Source organism: Sminthopsis crassicaudata, chromosome 5 (genome assembly GCF_048593235.1).
Source record: "Sminthopsis crassicaudata isolate SCR6 chromosome 5, ASM4859323v1, whole genome shotgun sequence".
NCBI lineage: Eukaryota > Metazoa > Chordata > Mammalia > Dasyuromorphia > Dasyuridae > Sminthopsis > Sminthopsis crassicaudata.
In genome coordinates this window covers 230,282,943-230,307,606 of record NC_133621.1, presented here as the reverse complement: position 1 = coordinate 230,307,606, position 24,664 = coordinate 230,282,943, and the positions used below count along the sequence as shown (strand labels likewise).

General features: G+C 42.0%; 1 protein-coding gene across 8 annotated transcripts in view; it reads right to left on the bottom strand.

The window, feature by feature from the left end:
• Positions 1-24,664, bottom strand: part of SLC11A2 (solute carrier family 11 member 2) — a 38,494-nt gene that overhangs the window by 3,284 nt on the left and 10,546 nt on the right. For 3 of the 8 annotated variants that reach the window (XM_074270378.1, XM_074270381.1, XM_074270382.1), the window contains exons 2-16: positions 21,546-21,617; positions 19,851-19,999; positions 19,202-19,327; positions 18,503-18,622; positions 16,490-16,596; positions 16,030-16,100; positions 15,855-15,922; positions 14,720-14,875; positions 13,412-13,570; positions 13,043-13,129; positions 12,394-12,513; positions 11,364-11,513; positions 9,679-9,752; positions 5,390-5,543; positions 3,991-4,044 (exon numbers count right to left, since the gene is read on the bottom strand). In XM_074270378.1, the coding sequence (XP_074126479.1) occupies positions 3,991-4,044; positions 5,390-5,543; positions 9,679-9,752; positions 11,364-11,513; positions 12,394-12,513; positions 13,043-13,129; positions 13,412-13,570; positions 14,720-14,875; positions 15,855-15,922; positions 16,030-16,100; positions 16,490-16,596; positions 18,503-18,622; positions 19,202-19,327; positions 19,851-19,999; positions 21,546-21,617 (1,667 nt within the window). Of the gene's footprint in view, positions 1-1,760; positions 4,045-5,389; positions 5,544-9,678; positions 9,753-11,363; positions 11,514-12,393; positions 12,514-13,042; positions 13,130-13,411; positions 13,571-14,719; positions 14,876-15,854; positions 15,923-16,029; positions 16,101-16,489; positions 16,597-18,502; positions 18,623-19,201; positions 19,328-19,850; positions 20,000-21,545; positions 21,618-24,370; positions 24,473-24,664 lie in introns of those variants that run through there. The other 5 variants (XM_074270380.1, XM_074270384.1, XM_074270383.1 and 2 more) reach the window with 4 other exon arrangements.

Here is a 24,664-nt window from a genome sequence, read left to right as displayed (position 1 = left end):
GAGCACTCCTAATATCAGGGCCAGACTTATTCTTTTTAATGCCTTCAAGTTTACAAAGCATTCTACACACATCTCCATTCATCCTCTCACTTATCAGTGAGCAATCTACAATTCAGAGAATAAGTGCTTGGGATTGTTCTGTTGAGGTAGTATTTAAACTGCAGTCGTCGGGACATTGCAAGCAGCTCTTGGTCTATCACTAGCTGTTTCCCATTAGCCACAATATAAATCAACTGATCCAATATGTGATAACTAGGGCATAGGATGGAATAATGGAATAAGTTCTGATTAGGATTGAGACCCAAGATCAAATCCCAGTTTAGCAGAACTATGTCACTCTTATGTTCTTGGTTAACTTACTTCTGAGCCTCAACTTCCTCATCTATAAAATGGGAATATCATATGCACTGCCTACCTCAAAGAGCTTTGAAAAGCACTGTCAAAAATGAAATTAGCTTTCACAAAAATTTCAAGTCAGTTTGAATAGCTGTGTTTGGAAATCAAAGCATAAACCTGGACCTTATTAATATTGCAGCATTCACAGGTGATGACAGAAATAAACTCACCAATCTTTTTCTCTAACCTTTCCAGCAGCTAAGGAGCAAGGGATAGAGGATATTCTAGTGGGATCCACCCCAGAATATGTTTCTTGTTAATTTGAGTTTTTACGACTTAATCTTTCTTGTTAATGATTTTTTTCTTAGGAGACTCACTTAAACCACAAGTCAATCAGGTGGAGAGAAAGGAATGCATTTTACCAAGGGTTTCTCTTGGTGGGGTCATTTGTAACACCCAGTTGTTTTTTTAATATCAGGATATATCAGTCTGAACTGGGCTTTCCTTAAAGTTAACTGTGCAAGTCCCATGTAGTCTGTACCTGTTGCCACATGCAAATAATCAGAATGATGCTATCTTGGACAGCAGATCATAAACAAATGGGACTCTGCAAAGAACACTCCGAAGGGAAAAATGGACCCAAGGGAGTTTTAGATTTCCTCTTAGAACATCTTACTGATGGTATGATCACAGAATTAGAATTGGCACAGAAGTGAGCAGGGCAATTCCCTTATTCTACAAGGGAGGAACTGAGGCCCACAGTGTCCAAGGTTAGGAGACCTTAGTCTTGTGACTTCAGATCTTAGACTCCTTCCCAGTACGTTGTGATCACTTTCCCTACAACCACACAGTGACATGGGTAGGGGGAGGAAAGGTGCAGGTAAGATGAATGTGTCCAGATCACACAACTAATAGATAATCAGGGCTGAGATCTGATTTCTCCTGCCCAGATTCCAATATATCTGCCTTCACACCGACTTCTAAGTGGAAACAGTGAATTCTTTTTGTGTCAGGTTTCTTTTAAGAGTTCACATTTAAGAAATCAAGACTCTTAAAATGCATTTTTAAAATTCTTTGTCATTTTTAATATGTCTTATAGGATTAAAACACCTGCTAATGATTTCACATTGATGCACAAAAGGCTCACTGTGTGTGATAGGGAAAACCGTTATGTAGAACTGCACAAAGTGTTTTAATACAACTAACTGATGATTTGCAAGTTCGACTCGGCTGGCCAGGTTCTGACTGCAAGCAGCCCATTCTCTGGACTTTATGAGCCATTTTCCTCTACCAGTTCTAAATAAAGATAACTTCATTTCCAGTTAATAAATAGCTGAAGTTAGAACATGAGGACAGATGTAGAGTCACTAAGGCCTCTTAATAAATTATCACGCTGGGGGAAAAAACACACCCAAGAAACCAAATTGGAAAAAAAAATTTAATTACAAATCAGATTTACATAGTGTTTCATGGTCAATAAAATCTGTGAAAGTTTCACAAAGAAAACTCCTGACTTCCAGGGCCCCCTAGGAACCCACAAGAAATCCCACAGAATTGTTCTCAGACAGTTGCCCTTATTACAGACCACAGAGCTAGAGGAGAGCATTGAACACCAGAGCATTTATTAAGTCTCTACTATGCACCAGGCACCTTGCAAGGTGCTGAAAGTACAAAGACAAAAATCAAACAATCTTGCTCTTCAAAAAGCTTATACACGTGGTTCAAATACATAAATTGCAAGTGTCCCACCCCTAAATACACATGAATTAATTAAAATGAGATTTGTATCCTAGTTTGGGAAGACTTGACTTAACTGCTTGTATCCAGGGAATGGGAGTTTTTCTCATGAAGTTGAAAGTGAATGTTTTACCCACTGACCATCTTGAGTTTTTGTCTGTGACTACTACTGAAACTTTGCTGAAAGTTGCTGAGGCAGGAGAATGGATGGAGAGGCTTATCAGGTACCATGCTGAGAAAAGACCTCAATCCCCTGGAATCTCCCTCACTGCAACTATCAAGCACAGCCTTGCTGTGGGTGCTCCCAGATCTGCAGAGGGCAGGGGCAGTGTGGGAGGATAGGGGCAGGAGCAAGTGTGTGATAAGCTACATGAATGGAAAGGCTGCTCTGTGTTCTAGGCCTGTACACAGTATCCACGGCCTGTGCTGGGCTCTTCTTAGTATTCTAATTGTGCAAGTGTGACACAAGTGACAACCCATCCTATGCACCAGGTAAGAATGATGCTGCCTGGGCTCAAACAAGGGCACATCATGAACAAGGGGGGGGGGGGTGTTTCTGGAAAGGAAACTCCAAGAATTCAAGTTCCGCAAATACAACCTACTAATCTTTTCTAATCACTAAAAATATTAGAGGCAGACAAAGAGAAAAATTAGCATAAGTGCCTGACTGGAGACTATGCACTATATGGAACATTAGTATTCTCCGTACCTGACAGCAGCATATTTGGTGAAGGGAAGAAATAGCTAGATCAGTCTTTTGAAGTCACAGAATGCCTGCAAAGGTCTTAGGCAGATAGCAGAATGACTTGTGGTTTTTCAAGAATCTCTTAACTTGGGGAGCAGGAGAAAATATTTATTTTTTGGAATAGCCAATGTGGGAGTATTTTTATTGCACATTTGTTGCAAATGTTTTGGAGGGTTTTGGAGGGAGGGGAAGGCCAGGGAAAGGTCAATGAAAAAAATGAAATGAAAATATTTTTTTAAAAAGCTTTCTTCTGTCTGTTAAATTGAGGAGATCATTATTAACCTCCATCACCACCAAATCATCAACAGTGGTGAATACTGCCAAAAGCATATTCTCATTCCATTTCAGGTGCAAAGATTAAATGTGAATGAAGTGCCTTGTAAAAACCCTAGTTTCACATAAAAGGTATTAAATCAGAATGTTCCCAAAATGGGAAACCATCTAAAGCTTATGAAACAAAGAAATGTGCAAATGTTTCCTCATTCCTACCTATCATTTATGAAGAAAGTTAAAGTGACAAAGGGATGAGAAATCTGATCCTGCTTAACCTTGTTCTGCTTCCTATGTCAGATGAAAGGCCTGACTTTTACATCTAGTAAGTATGGGATAGCTCTAAGCAATTCTGGCCATGGTTTCTTTACTTCTTTCCTTCCTGCCTTTTTCTTTCTTTCTTTCTTTTTTTAAATAACTAAAAATCAGAAAACGAAAGGGCTTCACAGGGGCATCTAAATATATTCCTCAAGAGGAAAGACAAGGAAATCTAGCTCTTCTCAAGCAACTGATCTGTAACTTAATGTTAGAGTACAAGTGTTTAGTATTTTTACATTAGCAGCAAAAGTATCTTAAAGCCCACAAGTAACTCCCAACCCCCAACCTGGGTGACACACACAGTTCAAAGGGGGAAGGTCACAAATTAAAAAAAAAAAATCCATGCTTTTAACATCTTTGCAGAACAATCATCCCCAAAATACATAGTGGATTTGAGGGGAAAAAACCAAGGGGACCCCAGAGTTTTGTGCAATGGCACATACATGTGGCTAAGTTCACACAGTAAACCATAGAAACGCACTGGCTCTGATGGCTACCTGCGAAAGCCAAACAGGCTAACCCAGTGCTTAGTGAGTGTAGCCAGCAGCGGCTTCTTCAGTCAGCAGGGTTTTAGTGATGCTTACCGTCTGTCCACAGTCCAAGAAGGACAAACCCAAAGCAATCAAACACTGCCAACTCTGAAAGAGAAGACAAAATTGTCACTCATGCTGAAGGAATGAAAGGCTGACCTCTGTAGCTGAACCGCCCAGCTTTAGCCTAGATGACTGGTCCACATCCTTCCTCCATATGGGGTCTATTTCTTGTAGAAGTATCTCCTTATCTCCCCAAGAACTCTGCTATTCAAGGAGACCATTCTCCTTCCCAGGAAGGATACCTCATCAGGACTATGCTTACTTATTTACTCTGAAGCACACTACCTCAGTGCTTCACAAGGCCCTTCGCAGATGGCAGGCGTTCAATAAATATAAAAAAAAATTAAAGTGCAATAGCTTGCCTCATAATGGCTGAGAACTTTGGGAGAGATGGAGTCAGGAGACAAGGGAAGTCTACAGGGAAGAGAATTCCAGCAAAGGGCCCAAAGATGGCCCAGACACTTGGGTGTCTAACTTCCAACCCTGAGATTCCTCTCCAGCCTCCCACAGGTTTGTGAGGGTACGCTGCTAGAGCTGGAGAGGTGACACTCAACTGTTTCCAGGCCCACTGAATGGATGAGTCCAGGGGCTGAGCTGCAGTCTGGCTGCAGTAAGAACTCAAGCCCAGCCAGGCCAGGGGAGCACTTGATGCCATGCGGCAGTGGTGACAGAAGGAATGGCCCTGAGGGTATACTGAATGGTGAAGGTTCATGCTGGCCAGAGTGGTTAACCCTTCTGGGACCACAGAGCCTCTTGTCTGTTGAAGCCTGAATTATTCAATGCTTCCCAGAAAAATTGTGTACTGCTTATATTCATGATTGAACAAAATGCTAAATTTCAATTAAAAGTTACTGAAAAGAAAGATATTCCTTTCCCCATCTCCAAGGTCATGGGCCTCCTGAATCCTATCCAGAAATGGCCCCAGAGAAAACACCCTTGCCTTGGTGTTTTACATTATGAGACAAAGAGAACATGCAGACTGTGCTTTCACTTTGAAGGCTCTAGGTAAACCAGGAGAAATAATGGACTAAAAGGTCCTATTATGAAGGAAAAGTGGACAGAAAGCCCTGTCCGTGGCTTCTCTTTTTGACCCAGAGGATGAATTTCAAGAGAATTCTCTGGGAGTCTTGATTCTTAGTGTCTGTTAGCCTTTGATAGGGGACCAGAAAGAAAACCACAAAGAAAAGGCTTAGTAGGAACCAAAGCAGAATTTTAGGGGAAAAATAATCATCAGTTTCCTGTAAACCTTGCAAAGGGCCTAGGAGTTTGGGAAACATATGCAACACTGTGTCAGTTTCTAAATGTTAACCCCATGCATTAATACAATGGAAGTCTCCACAATCCTGCTATCTGTGGTTTCTTCCCCAAATATTCCTTGGGAATCACTCACCAGGTAAAACACAAAACAGAGATAGGCCACAGATATTACAGCAGCAACCACATATAATGCCATGTTCCCCAGGTCTTCAACATAGACAACCACAAAATACATGTTGATGCTACAGATAAGAAGAACAAGGATCCCACCTGCGATCCTCCAGCCCCTGCCAAAAAAAAAAGAGTTGGTTAATGTCATTAAAGAAATAGTTGTTCCACAATAGTAAAAAATCTGCAAAATTTCAAAATTAGGGAGAATAAGATGACAGGAAAAGATAATGATGAATGTTGGAGGGAATGTGGGAAAACTGATGCATTGTTGGTGGAGTTGTGAACGGATCCAACCATTCTGGAGAGCAATTTGGAATGTGCTCAAATGTGTTCTCAAACTGTGCATACCATTTGATCTGCCGGTGTTTCTACTGGGATTATATCCCAAAGAGATCTTAAAGGAGGGAAAGGGACCTGTATGTGCCAAAATGTGACAGCCCTTTTTGTATTGGCTAGAAACTGGAAACTGAATGGATGTCCATCAATTGGAGAATAGCTGAATAAATATGAAAGCTAGGGAATACTATTGTTCTGTAAGAAATGACCAGCAGGATGATTTCAGAGAGACTTGGAGAGACTTACATGAACTGATGCTGAGTGAAATGAGCAGAACCAGGAGATCATTGTACATAGCAACAACGAGACTAAATGATGATCAATTCTTTTTTTTCCCTGAGGCTGGGGTTAAGTGACTTGCCCAGGGTCACATAGCTAGGAAGGGTTAAGTGTCTGAGACCAGATTTGAACTCGGGTCCTCCTGAATTCAAGGCTGGTGCTCTATCCACTGCACCACCTAGCTGCCCCACGATGATCAATTCTAATGGACATGGCTCTCTTCAACAATGAGAGGGTTCAAACCAGTTTCACTTGCTGAGTGATAAAGAGAGCCATCTACATCCAGAGAGAGGACTGTGGGAACTGAGTATAGAACACAACATAGCATTCTCACTCTTTTTGCTGTTATTTGCTTGCATTATGCTTTCATTCTCAGTTTTTCTTTTTCTTCCTTCTTGTTCTTATTTTTATTGTGCAACAAGATAGCTGTATAAATATGTATACATATATTGGATCTAACATGTATTTTGACATATTTAACATGTATTGGACTATCTGCCAGCTAGGGAAGGAGGTGAAAATTTGAAACAAAAGGTATTTGCAACGGTCAATGTTGGAAAAATTATCCATGCATATGCTTTATAAATAAAAAGCTTTTTTTTAAAAATGAGGAGAAATTTTAATTACAAACCAGATTTACACAGTAAATCTTATAGTCAATAAAGCTTCATCAAAAAAAAAAAAAAAAAGATAATCATTCTTAATGTGTCCTAAATTACATAGAGATTGGGTATATTGAGGATACCCTCAAATACAGAAATACTCTCCAGTACCTGTGTTTATCACAGAAGTATATGACTAAAAGCTAATGCCTTTCACAGGAGAGCGAGGTTGACTTCTTTCCTGGCTCCTCTGAAAACCTAAGTCTCTCTCTTAGACATATCCACTCCAAGGGACCTCATTTCACTTCTAGCCTGAGAGGTCTTTTGGTACCCATGGGCAAGCATGAATCAAACTAGAAGCAGAAAGTAAAAGATTACCTATAAAGTATGGGTATGAGGAACAGTCTGTAGAAGGATTGAGACAAACTTTTGCCAAACTTACTCCATCACAGAACAATTTGATCTAAATATAAACAAATCCAGCATCTTTGACCAGATGGAACTGTTGGCCAATGAAAGAATAAAGCTTAATTCCCGGTGAGTATAGATGGAGAACTAGAAGTCCTGAGAAACTCCATCACCTATGTAGTTTCCCCCTTTGACACTGTGACCTTCTGCAGTATGCCTCCCTAGAGTGCAGCAGACATAAAAATCTAAAAGAGGGGTTCAGCAGTCTTTTCAAGACTTTTTCCACTGGCCAAGGTGGATGCAGAGGCTCTTGGGGCTAGGCGAGAAATGACCAGTGGAAATCAGAAAGAAGCCAAATCGAGAGCTTGATCCCTGAGCAGCTATGCCAGAAAGAACCCTGGACAGAAATCTAGTTGTCAGGGCTGGCTTTCTCTGCCCCTAGTTCAATGGACAGTTTCCCCTCTATAAGCACAATGTCTCTGGATTTTGATGTCTCAGGATTTTCCCAGCTCCAACACTGTTTGTTAGCCCTTATAAATAAGAAAGCAGCCTGCTGTGGGGAAAACTGTCCCAGAGTTTAAGTTCAGGGGAAGCAAAAGCAATACTGAAGAAAAAGGGCATGTGTGATGTACAGAAAAGAAGGGTCACATGACAGCAGTTTAAGAATTTGAAATAGAACCAGGAATAAAGTATGGAAGGTACAATTTGGCTTGATGATATCAGGAAACATTTCCTAAGAACTCAAGCTGCCCAAAAATGGGTGGGGAAGGGACCGTGTCTGTAGGCAGAAGCCAGACAATCTCTTGTCAGGAGGCTAATGGGAGAGAGGGGTCCCTTTACAGATGTCTTAGACTAGACTGGCCTGAGGTCCTTTCTGAACCTCCAATGCTGTGATTGTGTTCTTTTGGTCTGAAAATGTAGCTAAGCCCTGCATTATACTCTCACACAGGCTTTCCATGGAGAAGCAAATGAGACACCTTGAGACTTCAGTGTCTTAAAGTCAACAAGGACTACAAGAAGAAGCTTTCCTCCTATCCCTACAACCTCTGAATACAGAAGTCAGTCAGAGGATGCATCCCTGGCATCATGAAGTGAGCAGGAAGCCCTTTAGACCAAGAAAGAATTCTGCTGGGGAAGGCAGAGAGGATAAGTGAATTTCCTGGGCAGAGCATGCAGAGATGCTTTTGTTAGGACCCCAGCCATTCAGGTCAACTTTCTTTTCCACCATCACCAATCACTACATCTAATAATGACCTCATCTTCTTGTCTCAGCCTTGGGCACACCTCCCTGAGTCTGATCCCTCTTGGCTTCCACAGAAGGGAAGTCCCAGGGTTTCCTTCTGACCTCAGGCTCTTTTGTTGCCTCCATGATCTCCTCTCCTTAAAGAGGAATATTCCTAAATTCTTCTTCTCTTCTTGCTCCAGTCTCCTTTGAGAAATCTCATCCACTCCTTAAAGTGTCAATTTTCCCTCTATGAAGGTGACTTCCAATTTTATGTCTCTGTGCCCAATTATCAGAGCTCCAGACCCAAATTTTCAATTACTGATCCCATATGGGGATACCTCACAAGTTCTTCAAACTCATCATGTCTAAAAATCAACTCATCCCGCTCTCCCCAAACTTGCTCCTCCCAATGATCCATATCAAAATCCTGAATTTTCACACCCCATCACCTCATCAATTAACAAGCTCTCAATTCTACCTTTATAATATCTGCTGGGATTCTTTCCTTTTCATCTTTCCACCTCAAAACTCCCCTTATCTCTTTCCCACAAGACTGTTTGAACAGAATCATTCCTTTTTTGTCTTTATCATGTAATGTCATATCATATCATATCAAGACCCCCCTGCGATGTAGCACTAATCACAAAACTCTTTTACTATTTAAAAAAAAAAAAAAAAAAAAAAAAGGACTTCATTGGTTCCTAATACAATAGAAACAAGTCAAAAAGACCTAACATTGGGATCACATACTTACTTGAACAGGATTCTGCCTTACCTTCTTCATCCACACTTCCCATTATTATTCTTTCACATATTTTCTATTCCAGCCAACCACACTCTACCCTTCTTGCCTTATCTCTTTGAGCCTTTTCATCTTGATTCAAGCCATTTCTCTGGCTAGGAATAAGTGAAGCTGGCCCCAATCCTGCATGTTGTAATCACCTCACCCTCAAAGTGCAAATGAAATCCCTCTTCCTGCATGAAGTATCTCTTGAATTTCCCAGTTGAAAGTAACTTTCCTCAAACAGTCCTTTGCCTGGCTATCTCACTTGGTTGTAGCACATTTTCTCCTTGTATTACTTTACAGTAAAAACTGTAGAGTCCTTGAGGAAAAAGTCTCAATTATTTCTATCTTTTCCACCTAGCAAAGTGTTCTGCCCTGCACATAGTAGGTCAGTAAGTAAAATTTCTCCCACATTACCACTATTATAATGACACAACATCACTACAATAGACCCCCCAGGGAAAAGAATACTCTCCAAATTTTAACTGGTGCCCTCCAAAAGGTCTTTGATCCCGAGAATGATGCCTCAATTTGTTAGGGTCACTAAGATTCTACTTCCTCAAGGACACTGGCACCTCTGATGGGGAGTTGGAGAGCAGTATCTATGGCATACTCACAGTGCATTGGCAAAGTCATTCATCACTGGGCGTAAACTGGTAAACGTGAGGACGGGGATGAGAGCAAAGGGAAGCTGAAAAAGAGAGAACTCTCATGAGAGAGGAGCCCTACGTATCTGAATCACTCCAGAAGTGACAGGCCCAGGGGAGTCAAAAGCAAGAGACAACATATTAAGACCATCTCTATCTTCTAGCCTCTTTCCCACTTCTCAAAACCCTACCCAATTACCATGCCAGTTACACATAAGACTAATCACTCCTATGGCTCTGACATATACTCCAGCTCTACTCCCCAAAACAGCCAGCACTGCCACTTAGCACTGATCTTTTAAAGAAATGTTTTACTCAACCTCATCTTTACAAAACAGTCCTTCCCCATCTCTGCAGAATGAGCATTTATTCAATTGAAGGAACAAATGTATTAATTGCCAACTATGTGCCAAACATCATAAAAAACTGAAAATAAAAAAGTGTTCCCTCAAGGAGTATGTGTTTGGACTACAACATAAATACAAATTACTTCTTCCAGAGGATTGTGTGTAAGTGGAAGGAGCAGCCTAAGTCTCCGGTAGCCAGCAGCACTTGGGTGGGCAGGGCGGGGGGCGGGGGGCAGAGAAGGAAGGCTAGGGACCAGCATGGTTGGGATGCAGAATGTGTAGGGGACAGAGAGGGGCAATAAGCCAGGAGATGGAGGGTGAGAGACTGGCCCTAAAAGCCCACCAGGAGACTGTACTGATCCAAGGGAAGGATCTCCTGGAGCAAAAGACAAAGAAAAGCAATGGAACAAAGCAGAGACTGAGTCTGCCACTAAGTATGGCCTGTCCTATCTTTAAGATGGGTATCTCTGGGGCAGCTAGGGGGCGCAGTGGATAGAGCACCAGCCTTGAATTCAGGAGGACCCGAGTTCAAATCTGGTCTCAAACACTTAACACTTCCCAGCTGTATGACCCTGAGCAAGTCACTTAACCCCAGCCTTTAAAAAAAAAAAAAAAAAAAAAAGATGGGTATCTCTGCCACAGAGAATGAGGCAGGTCAGCAGCAGCTATTTGGAGGTCCAGAATCCTTACTGACATTAGTAAACTATGTCACTCCGCATTAAGCATACAGAAAATGCTCAATAAAGATTGGTTAATATGGTCATCTGTTAGTTCATGCTGATGTTTTTACATATTTCATCTTTTCCCCATGTTTATGCCAGGTTGTCCTCTAGATTATAATTATTCAGCTTTTCATCTAAAAAATACTTTCCTTGAACAATCCCACAGAGAAGTATGAATGTGGAACATGATCATACTGATTTGATCATTTGCTAAACTAATTAATATTTTTCTTCTTTCTTACAAGGGATGGCTTCTGGAGAAGATGGAAAATGTAAGAAACAAAGGCCTCATAACATTTTTCAAAGAAGTCTCTGAGGCAGCATAAGTATTATCACTTCCACTTAACAGATGAAGAAATTGAAGGCCAGAGAACCAAAACACAATTAAAGATGGGCAACTATTGAAAGGCTACACCCAAGTAGGCAGTGTCTGGCAGGGAGCCAAGGCAGGGCCTTCAGGCATTCCCCATTGCCAAGGAAGGGAGCTGATCTACTGATTCTCATTCAGCCTTCCTTGCCTCTAATAGGGTCCTAGCTATATCCAGGGGGTGCCCAAAATCCAGAGCTCCCAGGGCTGCCCCTTCACCTGTAAGCTCTGCAGCACATTCAGGAAGTCATTCATCCCAGTCAAATGCTGCACATCCTGGAAGACTGCGACCAATAGCGTGGGAATGATGGCGATGGAACGTGTCAAGATCACTCTAGCAAACCGTGACCATTTCAGATTCAGGAATCCCTGGAGAAAGGAACAACAGGTAGAGCTAAATACTTCCCGTCCCAGTTTAATCAGGAACAGATGAAAATCTAGGGGAGAGGGGAGGAGGTGAAAAGAAATGTTAAACATTAAACAATGATCGAGAGTAAAATTTATTAGAAAAAAAAAGTAGAGTTAGTAATCATTGATCTCAAAGTCACACTTGATTCAGTGAAGTGAGAAATCTACGTTTTATGTCAGTAAGATTAATATGGTTGTACATGTGGCAATATGTGAGAATGTATGCATAGAGTGTGTGTAGTTGTATATATAGATATGTGTATGTGTATGTACATAAATAAATCCATGCTTAATTGTAAACTGTTTGGGAGAAATGGAGGGGATAAAAGGATAAAATAAGAATAAAATAAAAGGTGTACAGTAAAGAACAAAAGAATAATAATCTACAAAGAATCAAAGATGGACACAATGAATATAATGTCTGCTATTATATATGCAATCTTGAAATGGAAATTTATTGTTACATATTTTGAATCTTCCCATATGTTCTGCTGGGCACATTAAATATTTTTTCCCCTTTTTCTATCTGTCTTTTTCAATTTTTGCATTTTGTTTTACATAAATAACATTTCTTTTTTTTTTAATTGGGGGTAAAAAAAAAGGGAGAACTGGGTAATTCGGTGGATAGAACACCAGCCCTACAGTCAGGAAGATTGGAGTTCAAATCCAGTCTCTGATCCTTGACACTTCCTAGATGTGTGACTTCAAGCAAGTCACTTAATCCCAATTGCCTGGCACCCTCCCTTCCCTGCCAAAAGAAAGCTGTAAGCCTCTTTTACCTATCTCCCCTCCCTCCTCCCTCCTCCTCTCTCCTGCCTAATCCAGTAGGAACAGCATGTACCTCCATGACAAACTGGCCAGAATAGGTCCCGGTCATGGTAGAGCTCTGGCCTGCAGCCAAGATGCCCACTGCCCAGATGTAGAGTGCTGCAGGCCCAAAGTAACATCCTAGAACCACGCCCTGGAGAAAGAGAAGGAGGAAAAGGTAAATGTAAGGTGGAGTCCAAGCCCCACTTCCACAACTAAAGAACTCCTTTCCTGGTTTCCTCTTCTCTGCATGGTCATCACAATGGACCCCACCCACACAACACAAGAAGCTGGGGACTTAGAAAAAAATTTAAACAAGTTTTGATGTGAAACTAACCTTCCCATCCCTAAGCCTTCCCACCCAACTCTAGACTCTTACTGCTCTTTTGTGACCTAATTTTAATCTGACTTTTTACAAGTGCCTATAGCTGTCTGATCAGCCTGACACCTGTACTTTGGGAATATGGGAATGCACTTTGGACAGAAGAGTCCATCTACACTAGGAAAAGAACTAAGGAGAATGAATGTAAATCAACACATCTTTCCCACAGCTTACCCCTTTGCTATGGTTTTTCTCTCCCAAAACAATTTATAAAGCAATGTTTGCTAAAAATGAATTCTAAAAATAAAAAAAGAAAGAAAGACCTGCTCTTGTGGACCCACAATCTTCTGTGCACACTCACCCCCTTGTAGAGGTCCACAGTCAGCATGGTATCGTTTTTAGGAAAGAGGTCACTGTGAGGACTGCTGTTATTAACGCAGATTTCATGCTGGAATCCAACAGATAAAAGAGCATAAAAGAGATAAAAGAGTTTTCATTTCAGAAGACAAGAGACACAGCTAAAAGGCAGACCCTAAGCAGGATGCAGCAAAGTTGTTGCAGATAAGATGGATAATCAAAGGACCTGCTTGGACAAAGGCTGGCCCTGAGTCTGCCTCAGGAGCCCTCACCCCCAGAAGCTCCCTCCTCTCTCTCTGGGCAGGCTGGCCCTCCTCGCTCCCCAGGCAAGGTCGCCCTCGGCCCTCGGCCTGTGTGGCTCACACTCACTCACCACTTGCATGTTGGTTTGATTATAAAAGGCCTCAGCAAAAACCGAGACGACGAAGACGTTGATGATGAAGGAGACAAAGAGGGCGATGCAGGATTCAATGAAGAAGTACTTGTTGGCTTCCCGGATCTCCCGTTTGTTGGCCCTGTTCACCTGCCTGGACTGGAAAGGCAGAGAGAGGCAGTGGTGAGCTCAGTCCAGGGGAGGCAGCCTCCAGTGACCCACCAGCCTGAGGCGGGCCTGGTGATGGGGTAGGTGATCTAACAGTTAACAAGCACCTCTTATGTGCTAGAAGGACAGAGACAAACATGAACGAACAGTTCCTGTGCAAAACGTGCTTCCATGTCAGGAGGAAAACCAGGTATCCAATATTACAGATAAAATATGTAAATAAAAGATTATTTCCAAAAGAAGGCTTAGCTGGAGGTTAAAAAATATTTTTTAAAATATTCATTTTGATAATGGTATTTCAATATAACAATATTATAGCTGTCACTTATATGTGGCTTTAAGGTTTGCAAAATGCTCACTTTACCCCAAGAATCCAATGAGGTGGGTGCAATTATTTGCTCTCATTTTACAGATGAGGAAACTAAAAGATTTCCTCATCCATAAAATGAGAACTAATTGCCCAGGGTCACATGGCCCACAGGAGGCAAACTGGCCAAATTTGAATTTGGGTCCATTTGGCTGATATTCAGCATTTCTTAGATGAATTTGACACTTCTGATTTCAACCAACCAACCAGAAGGTTGCACCAAGCCCATCTTCACCCCCAAGAGGAGGAAAGTGTTGGATCACCTGCCCTACCACCAGACCCCTTCATGCTGCTGGGTCACTGAAGGTTGCCTCCCCTGGTCTGTTAACAAGGTAACTAGCACCTTCACCTGACTCTGCTAAAGGGTATGGAGGCAAAAGACACCAGGAAACCCCAGTTGGGGACCCTGTTCTTGGCTAAGTGCTTAGGGCATGAAGAGCATATGAAGGACATAAGGCCCTGGTGGCTCTGGCTCTCCCCCCAGATCTCAGAGACGAAAAGAAAACTACTTCAGGAGGCACTGAGCCTTTCTACAATGCCCTTAATCTCAGTTTGGAAACCTCTAGTCCTCCTCCTGGGCAGTCTCATGGAGCAGGGCTCAATCATGTCAAAAAAACCTCCAGCCCAGGAAGACAGATCCTGGCTCAGTTCAAAACTTGCAAAGCTGATGCTTTAGGAGAAAACAGATAATTTAACTTTAATCTGCTTCCCTTGTTATTGGAGGAAAGAACTCCAAGTGAGTTACAGGACTCTCAGGGTCTGACTTCACTTACCTTGACTAGTGCAGAGTGCAGGTACATGTTGTGGGGCATAATGACAGCTCCCACAATGCCCACGGCCTGTTCAATCTGCGGGGTGCCACAGCCCGAACAAGAAGGAACGAACATACCCTTCAGCACCTCAACCTGGTTGGGCTTCACTGTAACATACTGGACATCAACAACAGAGTGGTTAGCATCTACATCCTGAGCAAGGTCAGGCACCATCCCACCCAATAGATGCTCCAACCCCAGACTACAATGGAACTTACAGCGCCCATTATTCCCGGCTACCCTGATGTGAATGAAGTTCTGCTCCCCAGGACAGCAGGGCTAGCAGGCCTTCAGGTCTGGGCCCTGGCTACCATCCTGAAGGAAAAGGAGCACAGGATGGGAGCCAGGAGGGCTCATACCTCAGAGTATATCTATATTGATATCGATATACATACTCACATATACATATATACATATATACATATATATATATATATATATATATATATATACACACACACACACACACACACACACACACACACAGCCTCACAGGGTTAAAATCTAATCTAAAAAAATCATTTGACTCTGCCTCAAAATCTGAGGCTTAGTCTACATGCAATTAGAGCTACAGACAGCTCAAAAGCTCAATCCTCCCCGGCCGACTAGCCAAAATCAGTCTGAATCAGAAGGATGCAGAAGGAAGGGGCCGTTTTGTTCTTTCCTACATATCCATGTTTGCCCTACCCATCCCTTGAAAGCTCCATGAATCTATGTTTTGAGGCACAAACACAAGGAAGCCTCTCCCACCTCCTGCTACAGCATCAATTTGGGATCCCTTCTGTGAGGAAGTGACAAGAATCACTCAGGAAGCTAAAGAAATCTGCCAGGCAGCTGTCCAGGCCAAATCCTGTCCACAGACCTCCCTTGCCCAAGGCCTGATCCAGGGTCAGAGAAGCCCAAGCAGATTCTGGGGGATCTGGAACATCCTCACAAGTCTGCTCTCCTCCTGATGAGTCTGGAAGCCACTCGCGTGCTAGCCACGTATGAGAATGGTTTTTGTGTTCCACGTGCAGCACTGAGTCATCCAGAGCTCATTGCCCATTTCTAAAAACTAACTGGTTTCAGAAGCTAAGAAACAATCTGTGAAACCTACTTCATATCCAAATGTGAGGGCCATGATGGTGATGAGTAAGCCAAAGAATGCTTCCAGTTTTCGCAATCCTATGGAAAAAAACATGGAAAGATTTCCTTAAGGAGACTGCTTCTAAGGCAAAATTTGAACTTTCCTCCAGTACTGTTTCCTCCCTGACCCCATTACTGCTCCTTACCATATTTGTCCAGAAAGAGAAATACAAAGGTATCTGCAATGGTGATGAGAACTCCACCCCATAGAGGAACCCTAGGGCAGAGATCAGATATGAAGATGAAGAAAAGGGGACAGAGAGTGGGAGAGCCTGACTCTGCAAATGATCGGCGGCTAAATTCTGGAGGTACCCAGTGGCTGCGGCTGGGCCTCCTCCAGAGGGAATAGGACAGCGCCCACTGACAAGAAAAGCCGACAGCCTCCCCTCCCCTTTCACAGCAGAGGCCACTGCAGGGAGAGGCTCAAGAGCCCCTCTCCAGGCACTCACTAGCTAGGTTGGCCCTGTTTACAACAATTTCACGGGTAAGAGGCTCTCACACTTCCCCATGAGGCTCAATTTGTTCCACAAGCTTTCTTCACTGGGGGGCTCAGTAAAAGACTTGCAACATCGAGGGTGACCAAACTTTCTAGGGGGAAAAACTCACCTCCCAGCAGACAGGAGATTGATTGCAATAGCTGACCCTATGACTTCTTGCATATCGGAGCCTATAATGGCCGTCTCCACCATCAACCACAGAATAATTCGGGGGACCTTAATATAAACAGTGGAGAGATCAAGTTGTGTTGACATTTCAGAGAATGTTTCCTTGGAGGTCCTTGGATTTTTGCACATATATACAGTTTGTCCCCAAAATCTTAGTGCAATTTGAACTTCTTAAAGCCTTTAAAGCTGAACAGCTGCACTAGGGTTTGAGGAATACCCTATATCTTAGCACAGGCCCATGTGCAAAATGACAAGTTACCCAGCTACATGAAGCCAAACTCCACACCTCTGTTCCTTCTGTCCCCCCTGACACCTCTCTTAAACAGGCTCAGCTACAGAAAGACAATTGTGCTTCCTTCCATGGGGCATGGGGAGACTAGAGAGACAAGGACAAGGAAGCTACTGATATTTTTAATCCATTCCATGGCACTCCTTAGGACCCCTTACCATCCTGCCCAGCTGAAAATATCCTAAGGGACTGAGGGATTTCTATTTAAGGGAAAGAAATAGATTAAGTACCTGGCAAGTGCAGAGGCACATTTCAAAGGGGGAAGAAGGGCAGTAAAAAAAAGGATTATAGCAGAAGAAAAGGGGTCTCCTCTAAGTAAAGAAGGTGGAAAACACCCAAGGACAAAGTAACAGAAGCCTCCAGGCATACTAGGGACTGTATGGCTGGAACAGTCAGGAGAGCCAGGACCGGCCAGCTCAATGGGCTCACAGCACAGACAGAAGCCGGCTGCTCAAAAATACAGTCCCCTCCCCCACACACTTAAGGGCCTCCTGACTGCAGCCTGCCTCAGATGGAAGATGCAGAGGTTCTCTCAGGAAAACATCTGGAGGAGGCAGCATCTGAACTGAAATTTAAAAGGCAAGATGGACATTAAACAGGCAAAGGAGGAGAACATTCTGGGCACAGGGAAAAGGGCTCACAGAGGCAGAAGGGGAAGAGCAGCAGATAAAGAGGGATCCTTTCTAGCTGGCACAGGGAAGACTGGTAATGGTAGCCATGGGAGGCAAGCACAAGATGTCCCAGCTCTGGGTTTTGACAGGGGTTCTGAGGTAGGCTGCTGCCTTCTCTATGAAATGAAAATAACAGTATTTGCACTCCCCAAAGCACAGAGATAGAAGGGAAGAAGGGATTACCGTGACAAATGGCTTAATCCTCATATGGTAGTTCTGTTAAGTTATTAGGATTCATCAAGAGAGCTCTTTTGCACAACAACTTTTGACTATTATAAAAAGCTAAATTAATGGGGCAGCAAGATGGTACAGTGGAATAGAGCACCAGGCCTGGAGTAGGAAGGGCCTGAATTCAAACCTGGTCTCAGTTGCTTAACCCTTACACGCTGCGTGACTGGGGACAAGTCACTGGAACCTCAAAAATAAAGACCAAGAAATATAAACTATATAATAGAAACTGTAAAAGACATATGAAGAAAGAAAGCACTGATAAATAGGAGTATTATATAAAATAACTTTATGTATATATGATATACCTATTGAGATATATATGTATACACATACCTATTTGTAGGTAATGTTAGCCATAGAGGGGGGAAGGAGAAAAAAAAAATTTAGATGAGAATTTTGTTTTCTATTTCAAAGACCAGCAAGTTGTGCAGAGTAGATTTACGGTTTCCCCTCCAATCACCTTTTTAACATTGTACTATGATATGGAAATGCTTATTATATTCCATAATTTAAAAAGCAAATTAAAAAGAAAAACCCAAAACAACTCCTGGATCACTGAGATTAAAGGACCATTTAAGGGAAAATGTAATAAACCACAGGAGAGGAAGGAAACTTGTAGCTGTTCACATGAAAGAACAGACAGCAAGGGTGAAAAGGGCAAAGGGAGCAAGGACTGTTAGAAAGCCGCTGGGCTGAGAGATGTTCCTGCAGTGAGCTGCAGGATTCTAGAGGAGGGAAGGGAGGAAGGTGGCTTGGCACTGACCTTGGGATACTGCCGGTGGCACACTTCAGCAAGGTGCAGGCCCGTGACCACGCCCAGCCTGGCTGCCAGGCGCTGCAGCAAGAGACCCACAAGGGTGGCCAGGAGGAGAACCCAGAGCAACTAGGAAAAATCAATTCCCCACTCATTAGACAATGGCAGGACCTGACACCCTCAAACTTGGACCTTGGCTCTATCTAGCCTTGGCCCAGCCCTGGCCTGAGAAAATCCCTGTCACATTGTGCAACTCCTTTTTTTCCTGATTTTAATATAATCCCTTCTTTTGTTACAGGAACAAAGCTACAGTGCCAGACCTGATGAGAAGTGTTTTGCTTTTGAAAGTACAGGGTTTTTTTGAGGATCCCTTAAAATGCTAGACTCTGCAGTACTGAAATACCAGGCTAGGGTTAGGACTAGGGCCTGGCCTGAGATTTCACTGGCACAGGGAACTCTGAGATGAGGACGTTACCCCTCCAACACAGGCACAACTTCCCTGAAACTTCTGGTGGTAGAGAGATGACCCCCCAGAAGGTCATCACTAGCTAGCCAGCATGTGTCAGTCAGTACCTGAAGCCAGGCCTTCCTGTGGTGGAGGCCCATTCTCTAAGACCTGCACCTCACAGTGCTGGTCAAAGACTGCCAAGGGCCTTCAATCCTGAGAAGCCATGAGCCACAGAGAAAGGGGAGAGGCTGGAGACTCACCTTAAACTGGGCCACAGCCCCAGACTGCAGATCGGATTCTATGTTCCCTGGATCCAGATAAGCGATGCTCATGAGGAAGCCTGGCCCCGTAAAGGCCCAGAGTTTGCGGAAGCTAAAACAAGAATGCTGTACAAGAAACAAGACATGAGGACAAATTCAGCTTTGCTCCAAATAGAAAACACAACCATTATTACACAAGGGGACTAATGACCTTCTTAACTGTATCACAGGTGAAGGGCCTTAAGTGGCCCCTCCACTGCAACAGCAGCTCCCTTGGAGTGGGGAGGTCACAGGACAGGTAGAAGACCCCAAACCCTCCTGTAACAAGACCAACAATCCCCAACTACAAGTCAGACAGCCCCAAAGCCACCAGAAACAAGAAAGAAAGAGCTGCTTTTTTTTGAGGCTCATAGAAGGGAGCAACCTTGCTCTCTCCTCCCCAGACTGGGTTCTGTACAGCAGAATTTTAACAGCCAAAGTCCAATCTTTTGTTTGCCAAAGTTCAGAACTTTGCAGGAATGAAAATTGTTTTGAATTTCATTGAATATTTATTTTGAAATTTATTTTGAATTTCTTATAGCTGAAGGTATAAGAAACCCAAGGACACCTAAGCTCTCTGCATCTCTCTGTGAAAGAAAAGTTTACCAACCTCTTCCTCAGGAACGAAGATCTTCTCATCAAAGTAAGTGGTGAAGGGTGCATCCTGAAATGCAGAGACTTCAGAAGGGCAGTGATTACTGTAGATGGTGTTAACAGCACTCAGGCTGGCAGTATCCTCATGGTCCCCAGAACCATCTTCTAAATTCATATGAAAAATGGAAACAGTTTGTAGAGCAATTCAGAACAACCTTTACCCCTTCACCAAAAAAACCCCTCAATACTCCAACATTTCATTGTTATCATTGCAAAAATTTTATTTATAAAGAGATCCAAAGGCACAAAGACAAAGCATCAGGCAAGCTCTATGGGTCATCCAGACAAATGAAAATATCACTTCTCAATAAGAACTTTCCTATACTCTCCTTCTGTAACCAAGAGGTAAAAAATTGTATTCCCTATAATGCAGTTTTCCTCTCAAACTCACTCTCCATCAGAATAACCTCATCCCCAGCAGAAAAGTCCCAACATCTAAAGAAATATCAAGGGAGGAAAGTGGCAGGACTCACGCTGGAGATACTCCTTGACCATTATGTCTCAGGTTCCAGGTGCTTCCCAGAAAATAAAAATTCCAAAGAACTCTTGACACACAGAAAGTCAAGGAGTACAGAATTTTCTTATGTGTTCTGTGTCCCTTTATTCCTGCCTTGGTCAGCAATGGCCACTCACGTGTTGATCAGGGTGCCTCAAGATAGGGTGGTTCAAAGTAGACTACTATCTAGGTATTCCTTCCGCATTCAGCAATTATCTTAGAGGGAGGGAACAGAGGCTAGGAGAGTTAGGGGGATGAGGAGACCAGCTTATTCCATTCAAGAAAACCAGGCTTCCAAAGCCACCACTATGCCCACATGTTTGCTTGGAGTCAGATCAAATATGTCACCCTATACCCAAGTTTCTCTGCTTGTTTGTTTGGGGGGGGGAAGGGAGGAAGGAGAAAGTCTCATTTTACAGGATAACCTCAGTGGCAGAACGGACAAAGTACTGAGCAAAAGAATCAGGAAGACCCGAATCTGAATGCTACCTCAGGAATTACTAGCTATGGGCAAGTCATTTCACTTCTCACTCAGTTTCCTCAACACCTACCTTAAAGGTAAGATAATAAAAAGCACTTTTCAGATTTTAAGACTGCTATGTAAGTATTAGGTATCATCATCATCATCATCATCACATTTATATTTAGGATGATCTAGAAAAAGAATAGAATTCTATTCTCTAGGAATTCAGAGTTGAAACTCTTACAGCTCAGGATAGCTCACCGAGTTGGAAGAAGGGTACAAAGCAAGAGACATTCTTTACATATTCATAAACATCTCTTAGAATCCCCAAAGGCTCCTCACTGTTTGCAATCAGAACAATAAGGAATGCAACAGTTCTAGCCAGAGAGCAGACAAGGCTTTCAATTACACTCTGGTGCCTTGGGGGACATGTCTAGAAAAGAAAACCCAATATAACCCAAACCAACAGAGCATTCATTACAGCTCCCTGGTAAGCCTATAACATCATTTCCCCCCATCTGTTACTTCAGAGGACGGCAGGATGGCAATCCATTTTAACTTACTGTCTCTTTTTAGAAGAGCAAACTTGTGGACATCATTATGAAAAGAAAAAATGCTGGAAGTGGATAGAAGACATGATTTACAAAGCTATTTTGAACTTCATCAATAAATAACACAAAGCTTCAAATTACCAGCAGGCATCTTCTGTTTAGAACTTAATGTCATGGTGGACAGCGGTACATCCAAGGATTTAGTATAGGATTCTAGAAAGGAGAGAGGAAATTCATAAGAATAAATCAACAAACACTGGATGAACACTTGTCAACATTCCAGCTGTTTTAAGTCTATGTGACCCCTATGTCCACTTGTGAAGAATATCATAAATAATCGTGAGGTAGCTTGGAAAAAACACTTTTGGAGTCTCATCAAATCAATATCTCATCAAATGAGATGAGTTTCAATGTGTAAGAAATATATCTGCTATCAAGACTTCATAATCTGGAGAAGTAAAAAGTAAGTATAAAGGGATAAGCATATCCTATTGATGGGGGTTGAAAGATTCCTTTCTAATTGCCCAACCCATGGCTGACCTTAATTCGCAAATCCTGGTCAAAGGCACCCTTTGAATATCTGGGCCCAGCCCCCCACCATCAGCTCAGCTTCCCCCAGCCCTCACCTGATCTGAGCTAACTGAAAAGCCCGCCGAGAACTTAAGGGTACTGCCCATCATCTTCTAGATATAAAAAGGGCCAAGCCGGAGCCTTCTTCGCAGGAGCCCTTCCAGCCAACACATGGTATCCTTCCAGCCATGTAGGGGTTCCTGCCCGCCCAGTGGCCACCTCTGGCCCTGGCGTCTTTGTACCTGAACTTTACTTCCAAATTCCTACAATAAACCTTTTATTTATCAATCTAGGTTTTCGGGCCTGTAAATTCATTTACAGGGGACACTGTGCCTCATGGGATTATCTATGCACCAAGAAATGGGGTTCCCTCTTTCCTTTCCCTCATTACTATCATAATTATACAATTGCAGTGCTATAAAAAAGAACCATTAAACTGGGAATATATGCATCTTATATGAAATACAGATCTAAAAAAGTTCATCAAGGTTAATTAAATAGCACAGCAGTTATACGTGCCATCTTTCTCTAAACCCAAATCTTCTAAATATAGATGGCAGCCTCTTCAGTTCTCCAGAGAAAAAATACGCATCTCACTTTGGCTGCCTCCTCCATCATTCTTAACAGCCAAGGTCTATAAAGATCTGTTCTCATAACAACTAAAGTCACTTTTGCTTTCCTGACTTCTGTTTAGCCCTCTGGGGCCATGGGGAAATGTTAAGTTTTCTGTTCTGAGTTCTTCTCAACCTATTTTAGTCCCTTCTTTTTCAGATTAAATAAATTATTTTGACCTCTCAGTTTCTGTTCTTCAACCTTGACATTCTGTTGCTCTTTAAAGGACAGTTCTCTAGTTATCAGAAGATAGGTAAGTCCTTGAATTTGCCACAAGAACAAGATTTTTTTATAGTATTTAAATTTTCTGTGACCTAGTCAACCCAGCATGAGGCTATCATTCCAATGTCACCAATATAACTACAAATAATGATAATCCTAAGAGGGTTAAAGCATCTTCTGTTCTGTGTGCATAGTTATCGAACAATAGCACTCCTCAGTCAATTGACTTGAACTCTAAAGTTAACAGCTCATCTATTTAAGTTCAATTTTGTGGGAATCTCACATATCTAAAACAGAGTCCACAACCAGGAAAGAAGTTAAAAAAAATAAAAATAAAATATCTATACAGGCAGAAACTGTCATACAATTGCATTTTCAGCAAAAACATTTTTTGAGTTCTAAATTCTTTCCTTCCCTTACCATTGAGAAGGCAAACAATGTAAAATCATGCAAATTATGCAAAACCTATTTCCTTATTAGTTGTATTGCAAAAAAAAAATTTTAAAGGGAAAAGAAAACAAAAATAGTGAAAAAACTGTTTCAATCTGTATTCAAAAGAGTTTTCCAGTTCATTCTCTGGAGATTGATAGCACTTTTCATCATGACTTGTTCAGAACTGTCTTGGATCACTGAGCTGATCAAGGTAGATATGACTTTCATAATTTGTCATCATTATATTGCTGTTTATTATGTATAATATTCTCCTAGCCTTCCATTTTCTACAGTTAATGCAAGTCATTCTAGATTTTTCTAAAACTATCCCTTTTGTCATTTCTTTTCTTTTCTTGCTGAGGCAATCAGTATTAAGTGACTTGCCTAGGGTCACACAGCTGGGAAGTATTAAGTGTCTGAAGCCACAGTTGAACTCAGGTCCTCCTGACTTCAGGGCTGGTACTCTATCCACTGCGCCATTTCACTGCCCCTTCTTTTTGTCATTTCTTACAACAAAATTCCATCACAATCACCTACCAGATCAGTTCTGCCATTTCTCAATTGATCAGTATCTCTTCAGTTACCAATTATTTACTGCTGTCATTTACAATTATTAGCTTCTATAAATAATTTTACCCACATAGATTTTTTTTCATTTTTCTTTGCTCTTTCAGCACAGTTCCAAATGGGTTCTCCAGAATGGATGGATCAGTTCACAATCCACCAACAGTTCATTACTGTATCTATTTTTCCACATCCCTTTCAGCATTTATTTTCCTTTCCTATCATGTTAGCCCATAGGATGGATAAACCAATTGCAGAAAATTGAAAAATTTTTGCATAAACAAATATCAATGTAGTTAGTAAAAGGCAGCTGATGTCAAGAGAAAAAAATATCCTTGTATCAAATATTTGATAGGGCCAATTACATGCTATGTTCATTTCTTTTTTTTTTCTGTTTCTCTCTCTCTCTCTCTCTCTCTCTCTCTCTCTCTCTCTCTCATGGTTTTTCCCTTTTGCTCCAATTGTTCTCTCCCAAAATAATTTATAAAGCAATGTGTATTAAAAATAAACTTTAAAAATAAAGGACCTGCTCCTACAAACCTTCAACCTTATGTGAAGACACTCACCTCCTTGTAGAAGTCCATAGTCAACATGGTATTGTTTTTAGGGAAGAAGTCACTGTGAGGACTGCTGTTATTGAGACAGATTTCATACTGGAATCCAACAGATAAAATGACACATTTTCATTTCAGAGAAGAGAGAAACAGCTAAAAGACAGACTCCGACTGCAGGCTGCACCAAGGTTATTGTAGTTAAGACAGGTGGCACTTTATGTGTTTGCAAAGAATTAGAAATAATGTACCAGGTGACAAGAAACTAGCTAAACAAAAGTTTATATTCATGTGGTACATGAATGTAAT